This window comes from Marmota marmota, unplaced genomic scaffold, assembly GCF_001458135.2.
Source record: "Marmota marmota marmota unplaced genomic scaffold, marMar, whole genome shotgun sequence".
NCBI classification, from domain to species: Eukaryota; Metazoa; Chordata; class Mammalia; order Rodentia; family Sciuridae; genus Marmota; species Marmota marmota.
In genome coordinates, this window is record NW_026000170.1 from 6,403,304 (window position 1) to 6,412,312 (window position 9,009).

The window sequence follows — 9,009 nt, forward strand, 5'->3', positions numbered from 1 at the left end:
TTTTTGTTTTTGTTTGTTGTTTTGGCTTGGCTTGTGGATTCTTCCATATCTTTCTCCTCAACACAGACTATGGGATTGGAAAGGATCTCTTCTCCTTTCATACCATTTTATAGCTCCAGTTCTTGCCTAAGTTGTAGTGTGTAAAAACAACAATTACAAAAATTAATAAAGAAGAGTGTGTTTGAAGTTAGACACACTTGGCTATTTAGAGCTAAATGCTGGTTCTGTTAACTACTTTAGGGACATGGGACCCATTGCTGAAACCACTTCAAACATTGTTCTTCTCATCTCTAAATACAGAATGATCCCTATTACACTGTGCTGATCTGATTGAAATTGACATTATATGTGAGTTTTTTAATCCTTAGTGAATGTGTAGAAAGTGCTAGCTTCACTTTAAAAATATTTATTGAATGAATTTATTTTGAATACCTAAGTAATAATGATAGCAAGGATTTTTTTAAATGTCTACTATATGCCAGATACTCTATAGAGAATACATCATTTATCTTCACAACAGTCATAGAGGTGGCTACTATTAACATGCATTTACAGAGGAGGGAGCTGAGAGATGTGAGAGTTTGCTCAGGCAACATTGTCCTGAGTGGCTTGTGATTTTGTGCCCAGCCAGACTCCGGCACTGACTGAAGACTATACTTGAACCTCTGCTTCTGATGGCTTAGTGAGCAATCCAGATGTTTCACCAGGTCAAGCCATTGGCCTGGAGATGGTTGATCCTTTTGCCCATTGAGAGCTGAAGAGATGGGATGGACCAAATAGGGCATTGTAGAAGAAGTATAGTCGTAACTTTTTTTATTGGTTCTCATTTTCTATCTTATCATAGATTTGGATGGGTAGAATTAATACAAAAATAAAACTCTTCTCAAAATTAGAAATCACGTCATGTGAAGAGTCAAACTTAGACTTGCTACACCTGCAGGAGGAAATAATAAAGAAAATAAACTTTTTAAAGCAAGTAAATTAGGGCAGCATGATTTTTTTCTGACTCTGTTCCAGCTGATAGCCACCCACAGGGCTGTACTATATGTAAGAAGCTGTAAGCTGCTTCCTGGAGGCTAGTTTAGCTTTTGCAATGAAAAAGTGTGTGGATGTGGGTGAAGTTTATAGATTTTAAATTCAAATTTTTGTAACATTTTTTTCTTCTTAATATTTAGACCCCAGAAGAACTAGAAGATGATTCTGACTTCGAGCAGGAAGATTACGACGTGCGTAGCCGGACAAGCGTTCAGACAGAGGATGACCAGCTCATTGCAGGGCAGAGTGCACGGGTGAGTGGACATTCAGGACTTTGAACACAGCACAGGACTGTGTTCACCAAAATGGTTTGAGGATATTTCTAAATTTCAGGAATTGTGACCCAAGAGATTCCCAGCCCAGAAATCTGTGTTCTTGTCTAGGGTGGTCTGTTAGCAATTCACATTCAATTCAGTGAAAACAACCCCCATGGCTCTTGATTCATTCTCACCCTCCTCTTTCTCTTGTAGCAAAGCAAATTCTAATGTGTATAGTGGATTTAACTGGGGATGAGGGCCATAATTAGATAGTTAAAAGACAGGGGACACTGTAATGCTCATATTTTGTCTTGCACAGTCACCATTTTCCTGAGTGATATTGCCAGGTTTATTAAAAACACAAGTAGTAGTGGCAGCAGGTCAATCAGGTACCACTCTGTTATTGGCCAGGACATTGCTTAATATTGTGGCTAAAGTTCTATGTTATTCAAGACCACATTGGTTTAAGGCCATCAAGTAGAGAAAGAAATTTAATTTTTAATACCTACCTATTGCCAGGGTAGATCCTTTGCCACGTGATAGAAAAAGAAATTCCACAGACTTAGTAGAAACATGCCAATGTAAGGCATAGAGCAGGAAGCAACAGACATTTGAGTGCTCCAGGTTATGGTCTACCATCACGAAGGTCCAAAGAGGATCCTAGAGTTGGATCAGTCAGATTACCTGTATCTTTTGCAGAGTAGAAATAAGTAATCTAGGCAGGTAATGAGTGATAAAATCCCTAGGCATTGTGAAAAAGAGTGATAGTTCCCTCTCTTTAAGGTCTCAGTTTCCATTGAGTAAAAATAAACAAATTATAGTATAACTGAGAATTAGATACTCTAATTATCTGTGTTAAGTTTTACTTATTGAAGAGGAAGCATGAGATTGAGAAAGAGATGGTAAGAGATTTGGAGACCCTAGAAAGCTCATTCTACTTTGGGAATTGTCTAATAAGCAAAATAGGAAACAACCAATCAGAGATTAAAATGAAGAGGACTCAAAGGAGATGCTGAATCAAGAAAGACTTTGTACCTAACACTACATTTCATATATGTGCTTTATGATCTGATAGTCTCACCCAGCCATCAAATGGCCCAGAAAATATGGACACATATTGATAGGACAAATGTGAATATAAAAGTCAGAACATCAAAGACACAGTGATTTTAATAGATTTGAACTTGGATTATAAAACATACAATTAGGACCATGCTCAGAGTTACACATTGCTTGAATTCATGGAGTTTGAGACCCATCCTCTATAAAATGTGATTAAAAGACTTATGTGATAGGATTTCTTTGAGTATGAAATAAATAGGCACAATATTTGCCATGTAGTAAGTGCTCAGTAAAAGACACTCTGATACTTATTAATCTTCATAAAAGAAATACCTCTGATCACATGGGATGGCAGCAATAGAAGGTTCATAAATGGGCCCAGAGCCTCCTACTTTGAAAATTCCTTGCAGACTATTCAGTCTTCTCTAGAATGTTAAAAATTGGGAAGGTCATTAAGTAGGAATCTTTTGAGGCTATGTTGGCACAACATCAAGCTAATTAATTAATCAAAGAAACTCTTCTTCAAAATTAAGTAAAAACAGCATTTTTATCTCAATGACAAAAGGGGAGTTTGAGTAATTCATCCAAACATTAATCAATTCAAAGTTAATTTCATTGACTGATTGCAAGTTGGTATGGACACTTGCCTGGTTCCACAAATAAGTTTTCTCAAAGATCAAGATATAGTGCACATTTCTTATGTATGTTTTTTAATCACCATCTGTTCAAAATGGAAAGATTAATTCACTTTTTACAAGGAAGAAAAGAGTTTCAGTATACCTCTCTTTCATGCATACTATTTACATTAGACATAGTCAATGATCATGGATGGGAACAAAATTTAGATGCCCCCCTTTATCATTTTTCACACCATCCTCTTTTTTTGAAAGTTTTTGCAGCATGAATTATGAACATGGCCCAAGATAGTAAGAACAAAGTACTTGTATAATGTAGTACTTGCAAATTTGTCTTTGAGATCCGTCACGTGGTCCATGTGATTAACTTGCAGCAGACAGCATTACTTATTGAGTCAGCCTACTTTAGCCTGTAATTATATGATGACAAATCGGAGAAGTAGAATTATGGCTCTTAAGTTGGAAATAAGAGGGTGCATTGAATTGCTGAGATGATAGATGGTCGAACTTTTGACCAGCAAAGTGTGATAAGCTGTTCAAAATTGTGAAGGAGGCAAACTTTGTCTTTGAAAAGAGGCATTAGCTCTTCTCAGCAGCCATTCCTCCATGTTAATGGTCCTATTTTGTGTTCTCGTTCAGAGAAATTCTTCCTTTTTGTAAATGATAAATTAATCTAAAAGGAGGTTAAAGTGGGAAATACATTTTTTTATATCCTCCTCAACATTGCTGTCAAATTCTGGAATTAGAGTATTTCTTATTTCCCTTGTATGTCCTTGTCTATTGTTCATCTACATTTTTAAAAAATCATTTCTCTTATTGGTGCATAATTCTACATGATAGTGGGAATCCTTATGCCTTATTTGTACATGCACATAACTTATTTTGATCAATTCATTCCCCTGTGCCTCGCCTTTCCCTTCTCTCCTCCCTTCCCTGATCTACTTATTCTACTATATGTGCCCCCCTTCCATTATTATTATTATCATTATTTTAATTAATGCATGATAATTATATGTAAAAGCTGTATTCACTGTGCTATAGTCGTACATGGTTGTAGCAAAATTTGATTGATTTTTGTTCCCTAGTCCTCCTCCATGCCCTTGGTTCTTCACCCTCCTCTCAATCCCCTTTCTCTACTTTATTGGTCTCCCTTCTATTTTCATGAGATCCCCCTTTTTATTTCTTTTCCCCCCATTTCTCTCCATTTTCCACGTTTGAGAGAAAACATTTGCCCCTTGACTTTCTGAGTCTGGCTTATTTCACTTAGCTAATGTTTTCCAGTTCCATCTATTTACCAGCAAATGACATAATTTCATTCTTCTTCATGGTTGAGTAAAACTCCATTGTGTATATATACCACATTTTCTTCATTTATTTTTCAGTTGACTGGCACCTAGACAAGTTCCATAACTTGGCTAATTTGAATTGTGCTGCTACAAACATTGTTATGCATATATCACTGTAGTGTGCTGATTTTAGTTTTTTTTCTATAAATACCAAGGAATGGGATAGCTGGGTTACATGGTGTCTGAAATATCTACCTTTTAAGGGGGTGCAAGAGAAGAAATGGGAATAGGTAATGATGACAGCAATCTGATAATTCATGAAGGTTATCTTGCCCTCTGATCCTAGATGTGCCATCTTTTTCAGGGGGAGAGTGGGTACCAGGGACTGAACTCAGGGGTACTTGTCCACTGAGTCACATACCCAGCCCTATTTTGTATTTTATTTAGACACAGGTTTTCACTGAGTTGCTTAGCGCCTCCCGTTGCTTAGGCTGGCTTTTGAACTCACAATCCTCCCAAGCTGCTGGGATTATAAGTGTGTGCCACTGAGCCCGGCTTATATGTGACATAAACCTTTTCTTCACAGGCGGATGTAGTTAAAACTGGTCAGTGACACTTTGGGACACTTAACCTTGGCAACAGAATGTATTATCTGGAGTCATATAGATCTGATTTAAAAATATGTGCCTGGTAAATTTGTGCAATTTTGAGGTCACTCTCTTAACCTCTGTATGCCTCAGCTCTTTGCATATAGAGGGATGATGCACAGCTTTCTGCCTCCAAATACCATTAGGAGAACCACATTATATAAGGAACCACACAGGATGTGTCATATAACTGTGCTGAGATTATTAAGCTGGTGATGATGATGACGCTTCTAGCTTGAGATAGTCATTCATTAGAAGGCTGGCAAGTAATTTTGCCTAAAAAAGTTGGATAATTCAGGCAATCATGGGGGTTTTTATTTGAATTAGTGGGAAAGTTACCTCAATTTTCTGATTCACTTCATTTTCTAGCCTGACACTAATTCCAGTCAAATGACCCACTTTTTAACTACTTATATTTGTTTTCATGCTTTAAAACTAAGTGAGTAAAAGTGGGCTCATTGTGGTTTTAGCCCCTTTAATCATTTTTTAATAAAAAAATTCTTGTACTTGAAGGCTTAATATTAGACTCTTTACTCTGTATTTAAGTAGGGAAGCCTAGCCAGTTTGGGACCCATACACTTCAAAAGTTATTTTTCTCCCAGAGATTGGAAAAATAACTGTATCAAATGCCCCTGGAGATTTAGGTTCAACTGGAGATTTAGATCTATTTGAATGTTTGCTGGCTTGTATCAGTGATTTCTTCTTTCATTTTAACAGATAGAGTTTATTACATTAATCAAAACAGATGGTTGACTGTTCAGAGGAAAGCCTGGGAACCTGGGGTGAAGGGTAGCAGTGCATGTGGATTTGAATCTCTGATGCCCCCAATTTGAGCCCCAGCTCAGCCAGATCAACAATCTGGAGAACAAGGTTGGAATGGATGGAAGCAGCAGAAACTCTCAGACTGCCCCGGTGATCACATCACACAAACAGAAAAGCTGATTTGTCTCCTTTCCCCTTGGCTATGAAAATAATTTCTCTCATGTTCCCTTAGTTTGAGGAAATGAACAATTGCATGTTATATATTTTGTATTGAATTTGATTTTAATGTGGCCAGCCTGTATATTTTTTTTCACATTACAACAGCTTTAATGTGTTAACATTTCAAACTGCTGAGTTACATTGATAAGACCTAATTAAAACTCATGTGTTGAATTTTAATTTGATTAACTTGCAAATTTTGCAGTTTGTGATCTACTGTTTATAGATAACCTTTTTTTAAATTCCAGTTTCAGAAAAGGTCAATTATGAATTTTTAAAAGCCAAGAGCATTTTAAGAATATTTAGGAAAATACTCCAGATCATTGATAGCTACATAAGCAGAAACAAATGTAATGACACTTGCACCCAAGTCACACATCATTAAGTGCATTATGTGGGTCGAGTACCCCTACAGTCAAAATAACATCTTCCTGTCCGAATCTGCTTTGAAAGGGCCAGTTTTCCTTCAGACTTGTGTCCTTAAAAATGCTTGTCATTTCTGGCAATTCCTCTTGAATTATGTTGATGCAGTGAGTTGGAAAATGTTTAAGCAGTCAATCAAAAGGTATTTATTGGGTTTCTGGGCCGAGCAGGATATGAAGGTCTGTACCTTAAGAAAGGAGAGAGAAGCCAGGAGCAGGGCTTTACTAGAAATTAATGAGAGAGCAAGGCAAGGCAGATAATATCCAAGCACTAAATTGTGCATTGGAAACTCAAGTGCTGTAGTTGACAGAAAAATGTACACCCTTCCATGCACAGATTAACCTTTTGGGATAATGAAAGGTACATTGTTTTCCATCTGGGGACTGAATGTTGAGTGTTGAGTCTGCCACTAGTCTGTTGTGTTTTTTTTGTGTGTTTGTTTGTTTTTAAGGACCTGTGCCATCTAAATAAAATGATCAGCTCTTTTATATATGGAGGACAAATGAGTCTAGGAGAGTTTTAGGACATCAAATAGGGAAGCTTCAAAGGAAAAAAAAAGTGTACATTTAACTTCTTCATATCTAAGCCTATTGAAATCCAATGGAATGACTGCCTTGTTATTAATGTTGTACCAAAAATGTGAGCTTATGACAAACTCTTTTGTATATTATACATCTTTTTAAAGCATACAAAAAAGACCTTAAATATTTTTCTTTTTTTTTGTTTTTTAATTTTTTTTATTGGTTGTTCAAAACATTACAAAGCTCATGACATATCATCTTTCATACATTTGATTCAAGTGAGTTATGAACTCCCATTTTTACCCCAAATACAAATTGCAGAATCACATAAGTTACACATTCACATTTTTACATAATGCCATATTTGAGACTGTTGTATTCTGCTGCCTTTCCTATCCCCTACTATCCCCCCTCCCCTCCCCTCCCATCTTCCCTCTCTACCTCATCTGTTGTTGTTCAGTTCTCTCCCTTGTTTTCCCCCCCTTTCCCCTCACAACCTCTTATATTTGATTTCATATAACATTGAGGGTTTCCTTCCATTTCCATGCAATTTCCCTTCTCTCTCCCTTTCCCTCCCACCACTCGTCTCTGTTTAATGTTAATCTTTTCCTCATGCTCTTCCTCCCTGCTCTGTTCTTAGTTGCTCTCCTTATATCAAAGAAGACATTTGGCATTTGTTTTTTAAGGATTGGCTAGCTTCACTTAGCATAATCTGCTCTAATGCCATCCATTTCCCTGCAAATTCTATGATTTTGTCATTTTTTAATGCAGAGTAATACTCCATTGTGTATAAATGCCACATTTTTTTTATCCATTCGTCTATTGAAGGGCATCTAGGTTGGTTCCACAGTCTTGCTATTGTGAATTGTGCTGCTATGAACATCGATGTAGCAGTGTCCCTGTAGCATGCTCTTTTTAGGTCTTTAGGGAATAGACCAAGAAGGGGAATAGCTGGGTCAAATGGTGGCTCCATTCCCAGCTTTCCAAGAAATCTCCATACTGCTTTCCAAATTGGCTGCACCAATCTGCAGTCCCACCAGCAATGTACAAGTGTACCCTTTTCCCCACATCCTCGCCAGCACTTGTTGTTGTTTGACTTCCTAATGGCTGCCAATCTTACTGGAGTGAGATGGTATCTTAGGGTGGTTTTGATTTGCATTTCTCTGACTGCTAGAGATGGTGAGCATTTTTTCATATACTTATTGATTGATTCTATGTCCTCCTCGGAGAAGTGTCTGTTCAGGTCCTTGGCCCATTTGTTGATTGGGTTATTTGTTATCTTATTGTTTAATTTTTTGAGTTCTTTGTATATTCTGGAAATTAGGGCTCTATCTGAAGTGTGAGGAGTAAAGATTTGTTCCCAGGATGTAGGCTCCCTATTTACTTCTCTTATTGTTTCTCTTGCTGAGAGTTTAAGTAAGTCCCATTTCTTGATTCTAGTTATTAACTCTTGGGCTATGGGCGTCCTATTAAGGAATTTAGAGCCCGACCCCACAATATGTAGATTGGAGCCAACTTTTTCTTCTATCAGGCGCAGAGTCTCTGATTTGATATCAAGCTCCTTGATCCATTTTGAGTTAACTTTTGTGATGGCGGGAGAAAGGGGTTCAGCTTCATTTTGTTGCATATGGATTTCCAGTTTTCCCAGCACCATTTGTTGAAGATGCTATCCTTCCTCTATTGCATGCTTTTAGCCCCTTTATCAAATATAAGAAAGTTGTAATATTGTGGATTGGTCTCTGTGTCCTCTATTCTGTACCATTGGTCCACCTGCCTGTTTTGGTACCAGTACCATGCTGTTTTTGTTACTATTGCTCTGTAGTATAGTTTGAGATCTGGTATCGCTATACTGCCTGATTCACACTTCCTGCTTAGAATTGCTTTTGCTATTCTGGGTCTTTTATTTTTCCATATGAATTTCATGATTGCTTTATCTATTTATACAAGAAATGCCGTTGGGATTTTGATTGGCATCGCATTAAACCTGTAGAGAACTTTGGGTAATATCGCAATTTTGATGATGTTAGTTCTGCCTATCCATGAACAGGGTACATTTTTCCATCTTCTAAGATCTACTTCTATCTCTCTCTTTAGGGTTCTGTAGTTTTCATTGTATAAATATTTCACCCCTTTTGTTAGGTTGATTCCCAAGTATTTTATTT

The 9,009-nt window shown here is 37.2% G+C and overlaps 1 protein-coding gene across 4 annotated transcripts in view; it reads left to right on the plus strand.

The window, feature by feature from the left end:
* Ctnna2 (catenin alpha 2) overlaps positions 1-9,009 on the plus strand; it is a 992,415-nt gene that overhangs the window by 925,877 nt on the left and 57,529 nt on the right. For all 4 annotated transcript variants that reach the window (XM_048787429.1, XM_015499866.2, XM_048787430.1 and 1 more), the window contains exon 14: positions 1,176-1,289. In XM_048787429.1, coding sequence (XP_048643386.1) covers positions 1,176-1,289 — 114 coding nt within the window. The remainder of the gene's footprint in view (positions 1-1,175; positions 1,290-9,009) is intronic.